Below are 23689 nucleotides of genomic sequence, written 5' to 3'. Positions count from 1 at the left end.
ACACTAGGAATCCAACCCAAGAACCAGTGCCCTTAACCAGTAAACTTTCTCCCCCTTCGGCATAGGACCCTCCTGAAGAGAGGCCAGTAGGATAGTCTGCCAACATTTCGGAAAGTGCTTAAAAGCCTTCTGGTTCCTCTGCTTGATGTCAATACAAGTGTTCAAGGCTGTTGAGTACAAGCTAATGTCACCGACAATACTCCAGGCAATTTGCACATCTGGCAGTTAGATAAGTGCAGGCTTAAAGCAAACTGCATCCCTGAGGCACAGGACACTTCACAGGGAGAACAACAGAAGGGATTTCATTATAACTCAGACTTGGCCAAGGAATCAAACTCACCTTATTTCAGGGTATAAAGGAGACACTCACCCAAGAGCCCCAGACACCCAGTAAGTTTGTGCGTATGAATTCAGATTGTATTCACTTGGAACTTGAGGATTTAAGGAGAAGGCTGAGCTGAAGTTTCCCTTGGGGTTTTTTTTTAATTCGTTTTTTTAATTGAAGTATAGTTGATTTACAATGTTGTATTAGTTTCAGATGTACAGCAAAGTGATTCCATTTTATATATATATATATATATATATATATATACATACATATATATACAGATGTATATATATATATATATATTCTTTTTCAGATTCTTTTCCTCTTTTGGGTTACTTTTGTAAGAGGGTTCACTTAGCAAATAAATAGTGGGAGAAGAGTTACCTTTAAGCTGTGCATAAGAGCATACTGCTTTCACACGTGAACCAAGGACAGATAGACTATTTATACACTGCAGCCTCTTTAAAATGGGTCCCCAAAGGGCTCTCTGTTCACCTACTTCTAGTCTCTGTACGTATGTAAAGGTAAGAATTTTGCATTTTTTTGTAACTGTGTACAACACTGGGGCTGGCCTTCTGTCAATTAATATTAATCAGAGAGTTTTTACTGAATCTGAAACTCAAAGACGCAGCAGGACTGGTGAGCAGCAGCTGTCCTGCCTGCCCTGTGATTATGCTAACCCTCAGGGGCCACCGTCAGCCCAGGAGATGTGACTCCAGTAAAGGAATCACTCCTACTTCTACCAGGCTGGAATTGACACCGCATGCCCAATCCAGGACCGCGCTAACACTCCATCTGGCCTCGATGCTGAGCCGGGCCCCTGACAACGATGGCCGCTCTGAACAATGAAAGGGAGCCAAGCAGCCCTTGCTCTCCGCTGCCTGTGCAGCACCACAGGGAGCAAGAGTCGTCCTTGCCACGCCCCTAGGATGGGACTCACTTCACTTCGACAGTGACACCACCTGAAATCCAGGAAGGGACTGCCAGGGCAGGAAGGGGCAGGCATATTTCAAAGCTTTCAGAGTGAGGGTAATTTATTCCGACATGGAAATCAGAAGGTGAAAACCGAGGAAGCTCACTTAAAAAACCCCAGTAATACAAGGCATACAGCAAGACTTACCAGGATTAGCTTCCAATCACCTTACACAAACCACCTTGCACAAACAAACCATGTATGTACTGCATTAATCTGCTGTCACACATCTGTCTAAACGGTCAGGAAACTCCAGGCATGAATATAAAATCACAAGAACACTTTTCTTCCCGTGCCCTTCTCCTAACTTTAATTCCACGGGATGGGATTCAGACAGCAATTTTGGATGCACCATGTTAACCAGACATAAGGGGGAAAAATCTTTACAGTGAAGTGGTTCCTGAATCTTTAATACATAAATATTCAAGCTTCACTCTGAATGAATCCCGGGTGGGTGATGACTGATCCTCTGCTTTCTAAGACTTCTAATTTCTTGCACAGTTTGCTTCTCACAGAGAGGAGTAATGTAGGAAATGGTGAATATTGATATCTAAGTCCTACCTGCTCATAGTTCGAGGACGTGTGGCCATCCAGCCCACCGATCTCAAAAACAGGGAACCCCAAGGCTCTTGACTGTGGGGTGCTGGCTGGGAACTGGTGGTTACCAGAGATCAGTTTGGGTGAGCAGAAGCTCTGACCACAACCATTGCCCAAGTCCACTGTCATTTCCTGCTCTCCAGGAAATACCGTTACGTGAAGAAAGGCAACGTCCAGAGCAGTTGTATAACATGCTACTATGAGAGTAGTAATAAAAGACCAGGGGAGAATATATAGTAAATGTGTGTTTGCTTGCTTATATAGTGAGTGCCTCTGGAAGCAAACACAACAGGAGACTGAAGCCACTGGTGCCTCTGTGAAGGGATCAGAACTTCACCTACTTCTCATGCAGAGTAAAAACCTCACAGCAAAATGACTCCAAATTTAGCCTCTCAGTAAACTTTCTCAGGAAAAACAAACAGTTCAGCCTATGTTTTCCTTAAATTAGTTTAGATTCTGATATCTAAGTCGTCAGCTACTTTCTGCTTTTCCCCTTCATTCAGACCAAGGGAGCTGTTAGAGAAGAAACATTTCCTAACTGCGCAGCATGTGATGAGCACGTGGGCTTTCTGGCACCCCCAACCAGCCAGGATGCTTTGCACTCACCTTGCTTTTTAAAGAGGTTGCTCTGGACTATCTCATTCATGGACTGGACTTTCTGCTTCTGGAGTTTCTCGGGAGGGATGCAGGTATAGAACTCATAGAGGAGTTGGCTAAGGGCAGGAAAAACCAGAGCACGCAGAGCTCGTTAAACCAATGTCTGCCACCTCCTGGCACTTACAGTCTGTCCATCCCCAGCCTGCCAGCTCTGCGGGGGCAGAAACAATGTACCTCTTGCTCCCTTCACCCCCCACCTCTGTGCATGATAAGCCTTCAGTAAGTATGCATAGTTGGTCTTGGTGTTGAATACTGACAGCGTTCAAAGAGATGTGGAAATCTGAAAATAGTATCAAGAAACCCAACCACTTACTGTGTGTATCAGGCACAGGTTTTGCACTTGACATCCACTGTGCCATTTAAGCCTCACAATTCTATGGCGTAGATTCAATGCTTATCTCAATTTTACAAGTGGGAAATGTAAGGTTTAAAAAGGTTAACTAACTTTCCCAAAGTTACACAGCTAGGGAGGGTCAAAGAAACAAGGGTTCAAAACCAGATTCTAATTTCATTGCCATGCCGTTTTATCCACTAATGTTTTATGCTTAGTAATGTTTTATGATAAATCTTAAGATCAAAAAAGGTCCTTAATTTTTTAAAAAACTCTGAAAAGTTGTGGGTTACACCAGTTTGGGATATGAAAAAGGAGATAGCTCTTTCCAAATAGAGTGAAAATAAAAATACCACTGAAACAAAATTACAGCTCCTGTCAGCTTTCCAAACTAAGCTCATTGTGTTTATTCATTCTTTCAAATCCTTATTAAGCATCAACTTAATATGTGACAGGCAATGTGCAGGGCAGAGGGATACAATAGGAACAGACTTGGTCCCAATTGGCATGGAACTTACATTCTAATGGAGGTCAACGTACAACACAAAAGCAAGCAAATCAATACAAGGCCATAGACGCAATGAAGGAAATGAATAGGGAGTTGTGTCAGAGAGTAATGGTGCAGGGGTTGAGGGAGGAATATAATTTATTTACAGTGTTCAGAGGTAGCTTCTCCAAGAAGATAACATTTAGCTTGAGACCAGAAGAATGAGAAGAAGCCAGAAGAAATCTTCATATGAACAGTGGATAAACTGATGAGACCTGAATAAAGTTTGGAATGCACTGAATAAAATTGTGCCCATGTTTCTTTCTTAGTTTTGATAGCTATGCTGTAGTTATCTAAAATGTGAACATTAAGGGGAGCTGAGTGAAAAGTATGCAGGAACTCTCTATACACTATCTCTGCAGCGCTTTTCCAAATCTAAAAGTATTGCAATATAAAAAGTTTTTAAAATCTTCTATAGGTTATCTTGGAACTTAAGTGAATTTAGGAAAAAGAGGAAAAGGGCGTATCTGGCTCAGATGCCCCTATTCTAAGAGCATACGCACAGTAAGATAATGTGTTTCTCCCATGAGAGGAATGGGGTGAAGAAGGAGAGAGTGAAGGGGAGCCCATCTCATTATCCCATTAAGTGTCCATAGGTTGTTCTCCATTTGTAACTACAGGGCTTACAGGGCAAAGACTGGAACCCCAAAATAACCTTCAAGCCCAGGTGAAATGGAGACATTTACACCAAACATCAGTTTTTTAACCTACATGTTCGTATTCTGCATCACTGATATTGCCAAAGAAGGATGTTTACTTTACAGTTGGTTTTCACCAAATCTGACACAACCCAATGAAACTGTAAAAATCCCACACCAATATCCCTGCAGGAAGCTCTGACCATGTGTCCTCCCTGTCCCCACGCTGAGTGCCCATCTGGAATTGTCCACAAGAGCTCTCCTCTCCCTCTGAATCCCTGGCTTGACAACAGAGCCCAGGAAAGTACACACCATAAGCTCACCTGAGTAACTTTGCATCAAAGACGGTTTCCACATCATAGAGGACAGATGGGATGTATTTCAAAGCTGCCACCTAGGTAGAAAGTGAAATAAACATGAGCAGTGCCCACGGCCAACAACTCTGTCTGGTGGTGAGAATACTTTGCAACATAACACAGATCAAGGGAAAATGATCCTGAATCCTGGGCACTGCTACAGTGATTCAGACTCTGCATGTAGATTGAAACACCAGGTGTACTTCTTTCAAAAGTTTCTTCTGTCTTCAAAGGAGCAGAAATGTAGAGTAGAGAAATCAAAAACTTTGAGGTTATACACACTTACAGTCAAATCCTGGGTCTACTCCTTAGTAGCCAGGTGACTTTGGACAAAACACTTAACCTCTCTGATGTCTCAATTTCCTTATCTATAAGATAGAGGAAATAATGTCTATTTTGCAGGATTGCAGAGATTCAAAATAATATAAATGTGGCATCCAGCAGAGAGCCAGACATATTTGCGTGCTCAATAAAGGGTAACTTCTATCTTTATTGGAAGATGGTATGCTTGAATTGTTTTGTTGGTGGCAAGGATGACATGGACTGAGTTATTTCTATTTTCTCTCCCTGGCCAATGTGTGAACAATTGTCAGCATGTTTTGGTCCACTAGCTGGGTTAGCAAAACTGGGCATTGTGGTGGATTGTTTCTGTCCTCTGTGCAAGATAACTGATACATCCAGAGGTGGGAAAAAGACCCAGGCCCTTGCAAAACAGCACCATTTGCTAAACAGCAGAGTAGACTGTAATTTCCACAGGAGGAGTTGTAAGTCACATAGTTGGAAAATAATGTTTAAAAATCTGGTAGATGTATCCATTTTATATTTTCTTTTTATTTTTCTGTATATTCTAAGTGTTCTATAGTCAACAAGTATCATCCTTTTACAAACAGACCAAAATTAAAATAGAGAAAATTCTTTTTTTAAAGAAAATCTTATCCTAGCCATATACAGGTACACTTCTTAGTTAACATGAATAACAATCATGACTATCCTCTGAGAATGTTCAGTGGAGCAGACACCATGCTGTTAGATTATTTTGTTAAACCTTATTTCAGCCTACAAGGGATATACTATTTTCATAGATCAGGAACCACTAGGGCATCAAGATTCAATAACTAACTAGGTCACAAAGTTTAGCACGTGGCAGAGCCAGGATTCAAAATCAGGCAGGCTACTTACAGAGCCACTCCTTGTAACCCTCAAACAGCACTGTTTTTCTCCATGCCCCCATGCTTTTTTTTCTTGTTAGTTATGATTTTTACAAGTCAGTATTATATGTTTGATATAAAAAAATTCACACAAGTATTAGGGTGAAAATTGTCCCTGAAGTTCCACATCTCCATCTCAGCCCCAATCCCTACTCCTCAGAAGGGATCACTGTCAATATTGTGGTGAGTCCCAACTGTTTTCTGTGCATGAACAAGTATGTGTTTGTGTATGTGTGTATGCATATGCATGTGCACATGTATGTGTGGGATTATACAGTTCCGTAACTTGCTTTTTGCAGTTAACCATGTTATCACCAGTATTTTTGCACATCACTTCATAGAGTGCACTCTTCATTTCTAATCACTGCACAACAATGTTCACATGGGTACACCAAGTCCTCCTTACTGACGGACTCCATGCTATCTTTATTTTTCTTTACTATAAAATAAGTGGTAAGAAAATATTAAAATACACATCTGTGTATCTGTGAGAACCCCTGTGTGATGGATGGGCTGCTTGAAGAGAAATTAGTGTGTAAAATGTATGTACACATATGCAAATGTACATACAAATGTATACACATATACATTTTAGGAGATAATATCATATTAACTTAGAAAGAAGCAGTAATCAATTTCCTTCTACTCCTTTCCCTATAACCTTGCTAACACTAGTATACAAATCTGTCTCATTTTGTCAATCTGATACATAATTTGCAACTGTAATCTGCGAATTTTTGGATCTAGTACAGGTGGGCACCTTTTCTATATTTATTGAACAACTGTATTTACTATATATAGCTTGTTTATATTCTTTCCCCATTTTTCTTTTGGGTGATGTCTTTTCTTATTGATGTGGAATTCATTAATATTAAGCCCTTTGCACAGCTACATGTAAAAGAACGAAATTAGAACACTCCCTAACACCATACACAAAAATAAACTCAAAATGGATGAAAGACCTAAATGTAAGGCCAGACACTATCAAACTCTTAGAGGAAAACATAGGCAGAACGCTCTATGACATAAATCACAGCAAGATCCTTTTTGACCCACCTCCTAGAGAAATGGAAATAAAAACAAAAATAAACAAATGGGACCTAATGAAACTTAAAAGCTTTTGCACAGCAAAGGAAAACATAAATAAGACGAAAAGACAACCCTCAGAATGGAAGAAAATATTTGCAAATGAAGCAACTGACAAAGGATTAATCTCCAAAATTTACAAGCAGCTCATGCAGCTCGATATCAAAAAAACAAACAACCCAATCCAAAAATGGGCAGAAGACCTAAATAGACATTTCTCCAAAGAAGATATACAGATTGCCAACAAACACATGAAAGGATGCTCAACATCACTAATCATTAGAGAAACGTAAATCAAAACTACAATGAGGTATCACCTCACACCCGTCAGAATGGCCATCATCAAAAAATCTACCAAAAAAAAAAAAATGCTTCTGAAGAACCTAGGGGCAGGACAGGAATAAAGATGCAGACGTAGAGAATGGACTTGAGGACATGGGAGGGGGAAGGGTAAGCTGGGACGAAGTGAGAGAGTGGCATGGACATATATACACTACCAAATGTAAAACAGATAGCTAGAGGGAAGCAGCCACATAGCACAAGGAGATCAGCTCGGTGCTTTGTGACCACCTAGAGGGGTAGGACAGGGAGGGTGGGAGGGAGACGCAAGAGGGAGGAGATATGGGGATATATGTATATGTGTAGCTGATTCACTTTGTTATAAAGCAGAAACTAACATACCATTGTAAAGCAATTATACTCCAAAAAAGATGTTAAAAAAAAATTTTTTTTTAAATCTACAAACAATAAATGCTGGAGAGGGTGTGGAGAAAAGGGAACCCTCTTGCACTGTTGGTGGGAATGTAAATTGATACAGCCACCATGGAGAACAGTATGGAGGTTCCTTAAAAAACTAAAAACAGAACTACCATATGACCCAGCAATCCCACTACTGGGCATATACTCTGAGAAAACCATAATTCAAAAAGAGTCATGTACCACAATGTTCATTGCAGCACTATTTACAGTAGCCAGGACATGGAAGCAACCTAAGTGTCCAACGACAGATGAATGGATAAAGAAGATGTGGCACAGATATACAATGGAGTATTACTCAGCCATAAAAAGAAACAAAATTGAGTTATTTGTAGTGAGGTAGATGGACCTAGAGTCTGTCATACAGAGTGAAGTTAGTCAGAAAGAGAAAAACAAATACCGTATGCTAACACATACATATGGAATCTAAAAAAAAAGAAAAAACAAAAATGGTTCTGAAGAACCTAGGGGCAGGACAGGAATAAAGACGTAGACATAGAGAATGGACTTGAGGACACAGGGAGCGGGAAGGGTAAGCTGGGACGAAGTGAGAGAGTGGCATGGACATATATACACTACCAAATGTAAAACAGATAGCTAGTGGGAAGCAGCCGCATAGCACAGGGAGATCAGCTAGGTGCTCTGTGACCACATCGAGGGGTGGGATAGGGAGGGTGGGAGGGAGACACAAGAGGGAGGAGATATGGGGATATATGTATATGTATAGCTGATTCACCTTGTTATAAAGCAGAAACTAACACACCATTGTAAAGCAATTATACTCCAATAAAGATGTTAAAAAAAAAAATTAACCCCTTTGCAGTAACACATTTTGCAAGAATTTTCTCTTGCTTGTCCTGTAGTTTGACTGTTGCTTGTCTTTCAGCTTCGTTTATCGTATCTTTCATTGCACAGTAGGAATTTAATTTGTATGTTGTCAGATGTGTCAGACCTTTTCTTTACATTATTGGATTTTGTGTCCAGAGATTTATTCTTTTATTTTCTCAAATCAAGATGGCAAGAGATAACAAGATTCCAAAGTGAATGTTTCTAAAACTAGGGTCTATTGGGACACCCTTTTCCCATAGGATGATGTTAGGTATTCTGTGGCGGGAAGGGGGGGTAAGGATTTGCAATCAAATAATTAGGGGAAAGTTTGATTTAAGCAAAGATAAACCAGTAAGGTGTTTTTGGAGGGGTTTTTTTGGCAGAACTTTTCAGAATTTTAATATGCTAAGATGCATTATGACATTCTTCCAGGCAATTATAGTATACAGTACATTCCAGCCTAGTTGGTCAGGCCATCTGTATCAGGAAACATCAAGATGTGGCAAAAGCAGATGCCTGCAGGGCTGGCCAAGCAGCAGAAAGAGTGAAATGAGAAGAGCACAGGCCAGTGGGAAGTGAGGAGGTATGTGGAACCCACACTCTGTCTAAAGAATGAGTCATTCTTGTTCACTTGTTTTAACACTGTGCTAGCCAAATCAAACACACCTGCAGGCCGCACTTCTCCCGTGGGCTGCCAGCTTATAACCCCTACATTCTAAAGAGACATCATATGCTGAGGCACATGCCCTGATAAAAGCCCATCTAAGCATTCTAGCAAACTGCTCCTTCCTTCACTCTTAGGCTGAGAAACATAGAGCTCTGGGCCCACGGGGACCTGGGGCGGGGGTGTGGGGGGAATCCCAGCGCTCCACCCAGCACCTGCATGCTCCGAGGCCCATTTCTTCACCCCCTGAGCCTCAGCATCTTCATGTGGGGCAGAGAGGAATGATGCAAAATAAAGTATATCTTGCAGCTATTGTAATGCCCAGCATGCAGCAGGCCCCCAAAAGTGCGTGTGCTGGATCTCTCCTTATCTCATCTCTCTGACGCCAGCCCTCATTACCCAGCACCTGGACAAAGTGTAACATGGACTCATCATAATGAAGACCAAAGTGAGGGAACAAAAACAGAAATGAAATCCTCGGCGAGTTGGGGAAAGCCGGGACTTCAGTGTCTGCAGCAAGTTGCTGGCTTTCAAGGGCTGCATGTCATTCCAGGGCTTCAGAGTGATGCTGTAGTGCACTAATCACCAGGTGTCTACATGGACACTCACACTTAAATGCTTCAGCTATTAGTAAGGAGGAGCTGGGCAAAGCTGGGACAAGGGCTGCTTCAGAAGGAGCCAATCTTCCCAGCCTCCCAGCCTTGGGCTGGCAATAAAGTAAAACAAACTGAGGGGTTGTCATGCTGAGACTCAAAGGGTGTTATCACCTCGACAGGCGTATTAAACTTCCATTTGGTCCAGGGGGCCTCACAGAGAAATGGCAGGCCTGTGGTTTTCTTTTCCAAAGGGGACAGGAAGTTTGCCAAATCTGTTGTTACAGCCAGCACTGGCCTCAGGGGGCCTGTCCACAGTCCTCACCTTCACACAGCCCTGACACACCTGAGTGGAGTGATAGCAGGTGGGTTCAAGCAGGCGCTACCACCAAGCACCCCCAGGAGGCAGAAGAGCTCAGCCATAAGACCCGCTGGAGACCTCCATTCATTGCAAGTTTCTAAGGTCTGGGACTAGAAACAGCTTGGCTTTCTAGACCTGTTGGCCTCCTGCGAACTGCGCTGCTCTACTGTTGCTATTATCTTTACTCTCATCAATACTACTATTGCACATAAACTTATATTGCTGTGTTATTACTTTCATCCCATAGTGTATACCCCTATATCATATATAATATTTAAGAAAAACAAATAGATGTTTTTACATAGGTGTGTATGTGCATATATATACACAGGTACATGTGTATATATTAGGATTAAAATATATTAATCAAAATAGCAAACCATTATTGGAAACTTTATAGATGCATGATCTCATTTTATTTTTACAACTGCTCTATGAATAGACACTGTCATCCCACTTTACCAGTGAGGAAAATGATAGCACAGAGAGGTAAAAATAACTTGCCAGAAGCCACATAGCTAATAAGCCACATACATAGCAAAGTTATGTACCTGATTCTGTTCAACTGGCTTAGGACCAGTATGCTCTGCTACTGCCTACCCTGCTTTAGGAAAAGTTTCCATCTTGGTAAGTGCGGAGGTTTTAATACAGGAGACAAGGCTGAAGTGGGGGAGGAGGTAGATAAAGAAACATCTCCCCTTTAGGAGAATGGCTTTTGAAAGAAGGTACAGTTTTTCTGATATGCCTTAAGTTAAGAATCCTGTTCACCACATATATGAGGGTTGCAAGAATGGCCACCAGGAAAACATTTTCCAGCTCAGTAGTTTATAATGTGGCACCGAGTGAATTTCCTAGATGAATCATCAATTCCAAGCCCCTCTGCCAGAAGCCAGGTACAGGCCACAAGAAGAGAGCCAGACCCAAATCAAGGAATAGTGATTTTACTGGCCCTAAGAGAAGTCGCAGGAAAACACTTGAAATGATTGCTATCCAGATGGACTTCACTAGAGCTGATAATCCTGGGCTGCTAGCACACAACAAATGTTTAAAAATAGCAACAAAAATCAAAACCACACAGCTGCACGCCCTCAAACTCAAAGGGGATTTGTCTTCTACGTGTTTCCAGGGTTCCTTATCTCGCCCCGCCCTCTCTTTTTCATTCTAACCAAGACTGCACAGTATTGGTGCCAGCAGACACAGACTTCTGGCCCAAAAGAACACATCCTGCAATGATGCAAGGTTATACGAGAACACTAGACATCTTCCTCATTCAAGAGCTCTGACAATATTCCCATCCCATCAATTTTCAACCCTTTTATTTTAGCCAAGTAATGGACAGTCAAGGTCCATGGAAACTAGACAAACACTGTTACAGGGATTCACCACAGCTGACCAGAAGCAGCAGCTTCCTTATAGATGCTAAGCTGTCCCTGAGGAAAATACATCCACTCTCCCCAGACATTCACCCTTGTCACTGGTCTTTCAGTGAAAGGGAAGGGAAGAGGGATCAACAGGTTCTGGGATGTGTATGTCTCTGTGCTTTCTATAACCCAACAGTGTGCTGGCCCCTGAGTCTTGGCATGAGGCAGGAGAATTCAGTGTTTAAAATGGCTGGCTGAAGAGACCAAGTTCAACTCCTGGTGGGTTCCTTTTACGTGAGTGTCCTTGGGGAAGTTAACTCTATGCTCCAGTTTCCTCATCAGGAGAATGAAGGGAATAAAGTCACCTACTTTATAGGGTTGATGTGACGATTAAATGAAAAACATGAGCTATCAATGGGACTGCAGCACCTCATTGGAACAAAATTTCATCCTACCCTCCATAAATCCAACATTCCCAAGTACTGACCTTAAGTATGGGGTAGGTGGTTAAGAAGGGGACAGTAAAGAATCATTTAACAACTTGAGATGAAACTCCAGCTCTTGCTGTTAAATATGAGTCTCACCTCTCCTACCTCTGGGGGAAGCCTGCAGGCCACTTCTCAATGAACCACCTTTTTCCCTTACTTCGGACATCTGGATGTTTTACAACAATTAACAATGAAAAGAGAGGAAAGAAAGAGGCCTCCTTAATTAGCTTGACTTCGTAACTACAGACCAGACATCTGCCCATCTGTACTGTTGTTTATGTTGCTTATTGCTTAGCCACCTAGCATTTTGCCTGAAGACTCGGCTCTTTAATGAAACCATACTTTGCTTGGTGGTGATTAGGAACTCAAACTCTGGGCTTACACAGCCTGGATTCAAGTCCCAGACCTGCCACTTCTCAGCTGTGGTTAAGTTACTCAATCTCTCTAAGCCTCCACTTCCTCATCTGTAAAGTAGAGATAAGAAGAGTATTTGCCTAATAAGGTGGTTGTTATAAAAATCAAATAAGCTAACAGTATATGTAAAGCTTTTAGCTCAGCATGTGACACGTAATAAATGCTAAAACATAAAATAGTGCAAACTACTATTCATTCTTTCATTCACTCAGCCGAAAGATATTCAAGTACCCACTATGTGACAGCCACTGTTTCAGATACTGGAGACATAAAAGACAGAGCCCCCTGCACTCCTGGACACTCTAGTGGCTATATTAGCAATCATGTGTGGCAATCATAGTGGCCAAGGGAGCATATCATACAATTATGAGTTGCTTATTTATTTCCACTCATACCATCAAATTGGAGAATTATAAAGAATCATGACCTAAAGGAGAATGGGTCTAATGGGTCTGCACAACGTCACCAAATGGCTATTACTCACATTTGAGCTACATCCAGTTCACAATTGTCTGGTGTTGACTGTCTCATTCTGCCATCAGTTTTATCAACAATATTCACAGGGCTGGCACACATGGGGACTTCTGAGCATACGGCCCATTCTTGAAAACACGTGGAAACCCCTGGCCATACCCATTCTTTGTGGCTTAGAGAAGAATACTAACTTTGGAGTTAGAAGAGCTGGGTGGATTGAAATCCTAGCTTCACCACTATGAATAGGTATAATTTAGGATGAATTATTTAACGTTATGAGCCTTCTGTGGACACTGAAGACAGCGAATCCTTGCAGACCTTTGGCAGGATTAAAAACACTGCGTGTGAAAGCTCAGCTTCATGCCTGACACACGGTAAGTACTCAATCAGTGGAACGTGTTTTTAATGCTCCCTCTACCCTCTTTGGATGGCTAGCTTTAAATTCTCCATAGTTTTGTGTGAGCTACTGCCAGGCCAGCTCTGAACAATAAGGAAAACCACAGAAAGCAATTCACAAAAGCCAGATGAGCCTCAGACATTGAGAAATAACTTGCTTCGGCCCAAAAACTCACAATGGGCAAAGCTGAGATTGAACCAGATAGGCTTTACTCTGGACTGAGGCAGGCATGAATTAGGGTTTCCACCTAAGCCACTACCCAGCTGGTAGTAGAAAGTTTGGACTAGGAATGTCAATCATTGGCATTCTTACTCCGTGCTCTCACCCAAAACTTATGGCCGACATTACTAATAGATCACAGCACTCTCTCCTCCTGTACCCCATGCAGGCTCAGAATCAAGACTACAGTCATGTTGTACTATTTCACTGGTGAAACTTTCCCTTCCTTTTTTATTTTTCATGGAGTCAGTTCTTGTGAGTTTATCCTCCTTGAAATTTATATCTGTTTCTTGATCTAACAGAATAAATGGATGTCTCAACACCGTTCGGCTTCATGTGACAGGGTTAGAAACACAAATATTCCCTTCCAGATTCCACTCTAGGAAAATGCCCTCAAGGCTTCTGTTTTACGATGAGGTAAAGGAGGGAGAGATATAAATGACTAAAAATTATTTAAATGGAACTATGTAACAGGCTTTACACACCATGCTTTACATGCATTACTTTATTTAATCCTCTCAATAATCCTCTAAATTAAACTTCCCATTTTATAAAAGGATAAACGAGGCCCAGGAAACTGAAATGATTTGCCCAGTGTTACGTGCCCAAGGGTGCATGCCCCATTTCCCACCCAGATCTCTCTGGCTCGAAATCCAAAGCTCTTTCTCCTGTAGCAAACGTCAAAGTCTGCAGAAGATCTCTTGTGTGGGGTTTGCTAACATCAAATGGCCTTGACTCCTTTTCCCTCATCGGCCCATTCCTGGCACCCTAAAACAGCATTCAGTTTTTTTCAAATGGTATTGCTCTCTGTATTTGAATTTGACTTTACTTTCTTCTTTGACAGCTTTTCAACAACCACAGGAGTAGATGGAAAGCATCACTGATTTTATGTAACTCCTAGAAGCTAAATTTGACCCTTAAAGTAAATTTAAAAAGAGACAAAGCCCCTTTCCATGATTTCAGGGTAGAAATCCATAAGGAGAAACCAGCATAACCTGGAAAACAAGACATTTCTAACACAGTTACCCAGACAATAAGAACCTGGGTTCTTATTGACTCATGCCAAAGCCATAATAATGCTATTAGCTCTCTGCATTTGCAAAGCATTTTATAATTAGCTCTTTTGCAGACAATGTTCATCTGATCCAAACAGTGAAGTTTTATAGATGAGGAAACAGAGACACTGAGAAGTTAAACCCAGGGTAAAATCATATTGCTGATCAAGAAGAAAATTCTGTTGACCCAGGTCTCCTCAGGACCAGAAATTCTCCTGGCTCATCTTTTTGCTTCCTTGCTTCCTTCTTTTTTTCCTCCTTTCTTTCCCTACCTTCTTGTTCCCTCTGCCCTTTATTCCTTCCCCCCAAATACCTGTAGTTCATCACAGGGAAAGAGGTGCTGAAACTGGAAAGGGTGGCTCTAGGATGGCTTATTCCCTTGTCTTTCTCAAGGTCATGCGGTCTCTCTCCTGGCACCTCTGCTTCTCTGGGGCATCTACTCCATTTTCCTCCCCACCAACCGGCTTCCTCTGTTTGTCCATTGTTTCTGCTCCCTCACACTTCAGCTTCCTTGGAGCCTGTTTCAGACCTGATGCAATGCCACAGCCTCTCTCACTGCAGCCGGGCATCCTCAGCTCTCACCGGATATCCTAACACTGTGTGGCCTCTCACTGGAAATCAGCTGCTTCCAGTGTGGTATCAGTGTGAAGAGGTGTGGAAATCACTCTGCCTGGCTCTTGTCATATGTCTTCATGCTGCCCCCTGCTCCCGTTATTCCCTTTGCTTTGAAATGATGAGGGTTTGAGGAAGAGAGGGAAGACTTAAAAAAAAAAAGACTAGCAAGAGGGAAGAGAAGGTGAAAACTCTGAGACTGCAGTCCCAACTCATTTCAGAGAAAACAACCATATCCCCAGTAGGTGCTAAATGTGTAGTACAAAGAACAGTGTAATGTAGCAGCTCAGAGCATGGTTTTAGAGCCAGGCAGAAAGAGACCTGGATCCCAGCTACACCCCTTAGTGCATAGGAGCCCTTCAATTTCCTTAACTGTAAAACGGAGATCTTAACACCTATTCTGAGGGTTATTCATTCAACAGATATTTATCAAGCATCAACTATGTATTAGGACTGTTCTAGGTGCTGAGGATACAACGATGAACAAGACAAAGCTCCCCTTTAAGGAAGCCATTAGCAGAGTGATTCCCAAACTTTGCCTCATACTAATATCAAGTTGGGAGATTTTTAGACTCCCTTTTCCCTGGTCACACTCCATACTAATTAAATTAGAATGTTTGCTGTTGGTAGTCAGTCATCAGAATTTATTCAAGATCCTCAAGTGATTTTAATATGCAAAGTTTGGAATCCATCATGTTAGCAGCAAACACTCCCCAGACAGACTTCTGCCTTTGCCTCCTCACCTGCATGCTGGCTGAACTAGTACCTCATTCATTCTAACCAGAGGCTGGGCAACCCCAGGCATAGCTAGCTAGTGAGTATTTAAATTAGCAATTAAAAAGAAAACTCTGATCAAAAGAAGAGGAAGTACTCTGCATTAACTCACTGGTTTAAATCAATGTGTTTGGGTTTTCTTCTCCCTAACTCATGAGGCGGCCCTTCCCGAACACCTGTGAATAAATGCTGTGGAAGTTAGGAAGTCTCCCTGAAACAGCCTCTTCACTCAGCCTCTTGGCTGCTAAACTCACTCTCAAACATGGGGTTAGACCTCAAGGTTTCTCAAAGATTTACAGAGTTTGTAGGTCATGGACCACTAAATTAGAGGACCCATTTTCTCCAAAGTATCTCTTGTTTATTGAGGAGATTCTCACCCCAAGAGGGGAGCTCAGTTTATGGTGTGGAGAATAAAAAGTGGACGGTTTAAGAGACTGCCAACTTAACTACTCTCACCACTAGAAGTGGATCGGGTTTGACCTACTTCCTTCCAGGGAGCAAAAGCTTCAGAGTTATTTAAGAAGAGGCACCACTACCTTCATGGGAAACGAACAATAAATACGCCGTCTCCTGCTCCGAGGAGCCCTTGGCGTTCACGATCCTTACACCACAGGGCCAGCCCAGGCCTTCAATTAACACACGGCTGCGTATTCAAGCAAAAGTAGACATTATCTCACCATGCTGTTATCTATCAGATGACCAAGGGAAAAGACAGAGTTTTTTTCTTTTGTAGTGTAAACCAACCTGCAAAAGGATGGTTGTTTTATATTGACTTTTCATCAAGTTGTTGATGGATTCAAAGAGCCGTCTCATGGATTCTTCAAACTCCACCTGTTCCTTGCCTTCGTAAAGCCTGAAAGAAGACACATCTGAGTCATTTCTCAAGCCAACAGGCAATACCTTTGAAAGTGTGTGCCAGCCACGAACTTCATTTGAAATTGAAAAGAGACAGGGGTGGAGATAGGGACTTAAGGGCACGGGGGTTGATTCGGCAGTCGCTGCTTGCGTAAGCCACTCAGGGGAAACCCAGGTCCACACGCAGAACAGGTACCATCCAACTAACTCGGCATAATAAACCGCCCCCTCCTGCCTTTTTTTAAACCCTGAAGGACCTCAAAGGGATGAAACTCGTCCAAGCTGAGGGGACCTTAATAATTTCATCCTTCTGCAAGAATCAGAGGGAGACTGTGGTCATCAGATTTTCAAAGTATCTTGGAAGCATCAAGGAGAAATATTTTCAAATACACTTCCCCTTAGCCACTGCCCGCTTGTCGGATGAATACAGTTGTGTCTGTTCCACATCAGGGGCCGTCATTTTCCCTGCCCTCTTATTTCAGGAGTGTACTTGATACCTAATTTTAAACTTTTTTGCCTCTGATTATAAAGGCCCTACATTGATATTGTAAAAAAAAAAAAAAAAAAAAAATGCATTACTTATGAAGTGAGACTCCTCATTAATCCTACCATAAAATTAGCAACCGTTAAGGATGGATATCCTTGCAGAGATTTTCAAGGCCTGTCTAATATATACATGTGACTTTTTATAGAAACCATCCCCTTGTATAAAATCAGTCTCCAGGCCCCTGAGTCTCAGTGCCCTCGTGGCCCAGCCTTGGAGTGTCGTTCAGCCCAAGGCCTCTCCAAACAAGCTTTTATTGCCGACGGGTGAAAACTCTGCAGCCTCATCTGTGGCATCCTGGGTGAAACACAGAGAAGGGTGCTTCTGTCTCCCATTCAGATAAAGAGGGTCTCCTGTCACAGCCCTACACAGACAGACACCACTGAACTGCCAGCTGCCGTGAAGGTGCTTTCCGCAGATAAAACGCCGACACACTTACGGGGTGTATTTGCTCCATCAATCACCGGTCGAGCGGTCCATCACGGCCACCTCAGCGCTGTCTCCACTCAATCCCCCACCCATGCTCTCGCCCCTCTTTTCTTTCTGCTTCTCTTCTACCTCCTTCCTCTGTCTTTAAGTGTGTGTCTCTCTGTTTTTCTTCTTCTGAGTATCATTCACTTTGTCTCTCTGTCAGTCTCTAGGTGTACCTCTGCTTTTCTCTCTCTCTTTGACTTCATCTCTCTTTCTTCTGTCTCAGTCACTCTCTGTGTCTCCTTCTCTTCTTTTTTCCTAAGTAGCCCCTTCCTAAAGCCTCCTGAAGTAAGAAGCTTAAGGGGAAGTCAATGCCAGATGTTTCAATCCATTACAGGGATCCGGAAATTACTGCTGACTTTCTGGGTATCTACTTCAAGGTCACAGAGACAAGGCTGTGAGAGGAGCCAGGAGTCCTAAGCCTTCTCTCCTTCTCTGTCCCCACCCGTCCCATTCCTCCTTCTCCTCTTCCCTTCTCCCCTCTCCTACACCACTCAGTCCTGAACACAGAGATGTTCTGCCATAGACGATGTGTTTTGGAGTCAGCCTGGGTTCCAATCTCCACTCTGCCCAGTACTAACTGAAGACCTTATAAATACCAGCAAACATCACAGAGTATCACTCTGCCCCAGGCACTGTCTGTATTATTAAATCACATACCCTCATCACCACACCACGGTAAGGGGCCCCATCCTTATCCCCATTTTACAGATTGGTGACTTAAGCAACATGCCCAAGGACTCTGCACCAGTGAGTGTTGGAGCCAGAATTCAAACCTGGCCATCGGCTCCTGAGCCCGCCCTCTCAATCATTTCGTAGACCACTGTGCTCAACGCTTTACTACCTCTCTTAATTCCTATAAGCCTCAGTTTCTCACCTGCAAATGCAGGCTGTAACAGCCCTGTGTCCAGGGATTATGAGGAGCCCAGCTCACATGGGACGTGCTTGGCACACGCTGGGCCCTGGTAAATGCTAGCCATTGTCTTGCTGTTGTTAATTGTTGGAGTATTACACAGATAAAGACATAAAAAACTCTCAGTAGGTTGAGACTTCCCCAAATCCCATCAAAGTGGAAAAGATGAGACCAGGTCTGGCAGGGAGGAAGGGAGGGTCTGAATTCAAAGTGGTGATGCTTTCCCTGTGAGACGGTGCTGTGAGCTTTTCTTTGTGCCCAAAGCTAAGCTAATGGACGGTCCATCCCCCAAGGCTTTTGCCTTGAAATCCCTTGCTCCTTCCTCTAGCCACAGCCGCCTGAAAACATTTAATAAGCGACATCGTAATTCCTGTTTCTGGTCTATGGTGTCTCCCTCCCACACTTAACAGCCAGATGTGGCTGCCCATGGTGAGCTCATCATTATTTACATCATTATTTACCATGTATGGACTTTCTCTGTACGGCATACTTATTTGTATACTTGTGGCTGTATGTGTATGTGGCTTGGGGGGTGGGCGGAGGGGATCCCACCAGGTCCTCTTCTTGGGAACCACTGGTACTGTCAACAAAAATGGTCTCCAGCAGCTTTCTCCTGCTGGTGACCCTACCCCCCCACCCCCACCCCCAGCCCACCTCCCATAACTGAATGGTCCCATGGCAGCTCCCTCCCTGGAATTCATCATTCTTAACAGAGAAACACAGAAATGGGCTTTGTTGGGAGTCATCTTAAGGCAGTGCTCCAGGAGGAAAGTTCATGAACTCCTGCTGAAGAGATCTTTGAGGCTACCCTGGTTCTTGACATCTCTGTGTCTGGTTATTTAACTCTTCTTGGATTTTATAAGCTGCACAAATATGCCTCCAATAGACTCCCTTTTGTTTTTTGCTTAGACTAGCCCTGGTTGGATTAGTTGAAACTCCCGTCCAGTCAGAACTCTGCAGGGTGAGACGGGCTTCTTCCTGCAGCTCCCTGGGGTTCTAAACCAAGAGCTGCTGGGAACGCCAGTGAGCACTGGGTCCATGCTCCCTATTGTACAGATGAAGAGACTGAGGGCCTGAGTGCGGAGCTGACTCGGCTTCATTACCATCTTTTAAAGGTTATTTGACTGAGGTGGGAAGGAAAAGAGACTTTTAGGCTGTAAAATCAAGTCGAGGCTTTCCACTCAAATTTAAACTTAGGAAACTGAATTTAATTTCTACCAGCAAGACATGTGATTTGCTCTAGGTCACAGACTGCACCAGTGGCATAGCTAGACCCAGAACTCAGCATTCTTCTCCTTCTACGCTCTGAGAACCTAACAGCGCAGCACAGGTGACACAGATCTTATGAGGCCAAGACTGGGGTACCTGCCTCCCTGGGAATACAAGCTGCTCCCTGGTATTCACGTCACAAGTTAAGTACCTTAACACCACACTCTAGTCAAGGGAAGGAAATACATTCTATACCTGCTGAAGTTTTATAGAGGGTAACAACAATTCTGTTGGGGAAATGGCTTGCGTTTTACAGTTGACTACATCATTAAGCAAAATCGTTGCAGTCTTATCAATTGTGTGTGTGTGTGTGTGTGTGTGTGTGTGTGTGTTAATTTTTAAGCCTGGGCTTTTATTTGGTGGGAATGGGAAGAACAGTTGAAGAAAATGACTACAGTTGGGAAGAAGAAAGGAAGCAGAAAACTATTTAGTGTAAAGAGCTTTGCTGTCTAGCTAGACTCCTCCATAGACTGGCTGTTTGGCCTCAGACAAATTATATCTCCGAATCTTACCTTCCTTGTTGATAAAAGAGAGATACAATGCTCATTCGAAGGGTTATTTTAAGGTGAAAAAAATGAGATAATGCATCTCAAGTGCTTAGTACTATAGCTGGCACTTAATAAGTGTTAAGTAAATATCAGTAATCCTTGTTGTTGATGCCTAAGCACAGAAGTGATCATACTGGCAAACTCTCTGATCTGAGTGTACGTAAATAAAAGGAATATTTCTCAGAAGGAGTGACTAAGGAAAAAAAACACATAAAGTCTTTAGATTATGTGGAAGAAGTAAACTGATGGCGGTTGGGGGTTGGGGAGGGCATTCAGCACCATGGGACCTCCCCTGAGAAGCATAAGGAGAAAAGAAAAATAACGTCTTGTCTATCTGCAAGGCTTTAAACGTGGCCTTGAAGTCAAGGGCACAGCAGATGTAGTTTCAAGGTCCTTCTTTAACACTTGTTCTCTGTATATAGCTTCAAGAGGCAAACATTTTTTCTGGCTTCAGAGCACCTAGAAAACAGCTGATTCTGCCAGGGGACGAATTATTGAAGGGCCCAAAGGCCCTGACCACAAGAAAAACTGGAACAACCTGCGAGGCGCTGTTCTGGGGCATGCAAGTCCAACCATGGCAGGCACTCAGCTCCCAGGGCTAGGATAAATACGGCGATGCTCGGCTGGCATGTGATTCATTAAGGAGACACTGAGCACTCACTAAATGCAAATGGGGCCCCACGTGGAGTGTTCAATGCCTTGCATCACCTTCTCCGTGCAGGTACATAAAGCCTCAGCTGAAAACGGAGACATCAGCCTCAGGCCAGCAGCCCAGGGAAGCAGAATCGAACCAAGGCAACCTCAGGCTGCAGAAAGCCAGGAGGAAGATTCACCTTAGAATCCAGGGTGGAGGGTTTCCCGAGTACCGGCCCCTTTACATTTCTATACCTCATACCTCGGCCACTTCCAGCTCCCCTGAGCCACATTCCCAGGCATCCTCCTGATTTCCTACCCACCTCTTGGAGGCAACACAAGACATTTAAGTAAGACTGTGTAGCTTCCAAACCCTGCTGTGACACTTGTCAGTTGGGTGATCTTGGCTAAATTTCTTCATCTCTAGAAGGCTCAGCTTTCTCACTAGTAAAATGGTACTAGCCCCACACTGTTGTCCTACATTGAAATAATGCATGTAAAGCAATTAGCACAGTGCCTGGTGCAGAGTTAACACTCAATAAATATTAGCTATTGTTATATAGTACCACTGTTTTCTTCTGGATCCACTCCTTTTTGCTTTCTAAAGTCTTAGGAAGAAGAAATCAGCCACTTCATAAAAGCAACTGCCATTTATTGAGCACCCACTGTGTGCCAGGCACTGCAGTGGAGGTAAATAGGAGTAAGACTCAGTCCCTATCCACAAGAAGTCATGAGGCAAACCGAAAGGTAAATCATATATTGCCGTGTAGCGAGAAAAGCTGAACAATAGAAGTTTAATATTATTGTTGAGTGATTCCTAAGGTTCAGGCACTGTGCTCAGTTCTTCACATGGATTAGCTCATTTGATAGAGGCTCTTATTATCTACATCTTACATATGAGAAAAGAACAAAAATTAAAGAGGCATGAACAAGGGGAATGGAAGCTGAGAGGAGGGAGCAGGGGCTCCGCTGACACTGACCTCAGCGAGCCACCTACCTGAAGGCCCCTCTCAGCCCTCAGCACCTCGCCCCCCTCCCATGCCACCACCACAGCCTGTCCCCCACCTCCCTCCTTCCTCCCAGAAGTCCTGGAAAGGCCCCCAGGATTAGACCTGGGCCTGGCTTGCCTCTGTCTCCCTTACCTGGCCACATCTTTTGCCTAAATTTGCTCTTGGCAAGACACACACCTGACTGATTTCACAAGTGCGTGGGAGCAAGACCAGATTCACTGGAAGCTTTTAAAAATGAAAACTCTATTTTAAATGTCTCCACGATCTTACACAGAACTGAGCAAAATTACTTAAATAATGAGATCTCACCACACCACTTTGTTACCTTGCCATACAAGTCAAGATACTTTTGTGCGCCCAGTGATGCCAGGACATGAGAAATACTGTAGAAGGGAGGCCACTTACCCAGTGAATTTCCTTAGATGAATGATACGCACTGCACACAGCATTTAATGCAGACTGTCACAATGCCTGAGGCTTCCCTGTTAGAATACTTCATGCTTTATCATCACCACTTACTTGCCTGTCTTCTCCACTGGAGTATAAGCTCCATGCAGGCAGAGATCAAGCCTATTTTGTCATAATATCCCCACGTCTAGCAATAGCCATGGAACATCAAAAGTGAGTTTTAAGCAAACGCATCAACAAATGATAAATTATTAAATGAATGAACTTCAGCACCTTCAATGTGGCTGTACAGAAATGTCTTAAGAATCCACAGAACTCATAGCAGTTCAGCTAATTCTAACAGTACCTAAACAACATCGTGAGGATGGTATTAATAGTCATCTTCAGCTCTGCCACCTTTATTTTTTATCATAACTTTTACCACTAAGACGACTAATACTGTTAACAGCTGCTACTTACTAAGCATTCACTAGGCACCAGGCACTATGCTAACCGCACCAGTTCACCCAGCTAGTAAATGGCAGAGTCAGGATTTTGAGCCGAGGAGTGTCCGGCTGCAAATTTCACTCCCTCAACCACTAAACAATATACTGCCTCCTGGAGCAGAGCAAAGTAAGAGCAGATCACCGGGGCCGGAACAAGTCAGGTGGGTAGGAAAGCATCATTTGCCCCTGGGATGATATTCTGCAACTGTGTAGGGAAGTGAGATGGCTAGCTCTCACCTTTTTCTGTTCAGGCTCTAAATCCACGGTTATTTGGCTGGTATTCGCACCCCTGAGCCAATAATTCGCTCTATTACAGGAGGTGTAAATTAGTGACTTTACAAAGAGAACCATTAAGCCATTCGTGGTTTCAGAAGAGTAATTACTCTGGAAAATTCACAGCAGTCTAAGACCAGAACCTACCTACCTCTCTATTACCTCTCTGTCTCTGTCTCTCTGTGTGTCTCTCTGTGTCTCTTTCTATCTCTTGTCTCTGTCTCTTTGTCTCTCTCTCTCCACATCCCCACCATTTGGGATAAAGAATAACTGTAGCCAAACCAGGAGCTGAGTCTGTCTGAAAATCATCCTTGCATTTATCGATCCTACTTATAGAAAGAAACCCTTCAGTGCACGCAGCAGGCACATTTAAATCAAAGCAATAGGGCTGGAAAGGGACCATGAAAGAGAGGGTCCCCTCTCTGGTTTCGCTCTTCCCCACGGGGTCATCGTCACCATCACCACCATCGCCACCCCCGCTCCCACCACCAAGGTCTATGTACCTGAAATGAATCAGAAATTGCAGATTAAGACATGGAATTTTGGTGCAATGAGCCTGGAGT

At 43.2% G+C, this 23689-nt stretch overlaps 1 protein-coding gene across 1 annotated transcript in view; it reads right to left on the bottom strand.

The window, feature by feature from the left end:
* DOCK2 (dedicator of cytokinesis 2) overlaps positions 1–23689 on the bottom strand; it is a 416651-nt gene that overhangs the window by 299966 nt on the left and 92996 nt on the right. Inside the window, exons 23-25 of the mRNA XM_061188995.1 lie at positions 16462–16570; positions 4395–4465; positions 2505–2611 (exon numbers count right to left, since the gene is read on the bottom strand). Of these exons, the coding sequence (XP_061044978.1) occupies positions 2505–2611; positions 4395–4465; positions 16462–16570 (287 nt within the window). The remainder of the gene's footprint in view (positions 1–2504; positions 2612–4394; positions 4466–16461; positions 16571–23689) is intronic.

The sequence above is a fragment of the Eubalaena glacialis genome, chromosome 4 (genome assembly GCF_028564815.1).
Source record: "Eubalaena glacialis isolate mEubGla1 chromosome 4, mEubGla1.1.hap2.+ XY, whole genome shotgun sequence".
NCBI classification, from domain to species: domain Eukaryota; kingdom Metazoa; phylum Chordata; class Mammalia; order Artiodactyla; family Balaenidae; genus Eubalaena; species Eubalaena glacialis.
Note: the sequence above shows the minus strand (reverse complement) of the source record. Positions and strands in the feature narration are given on the sequence as shown.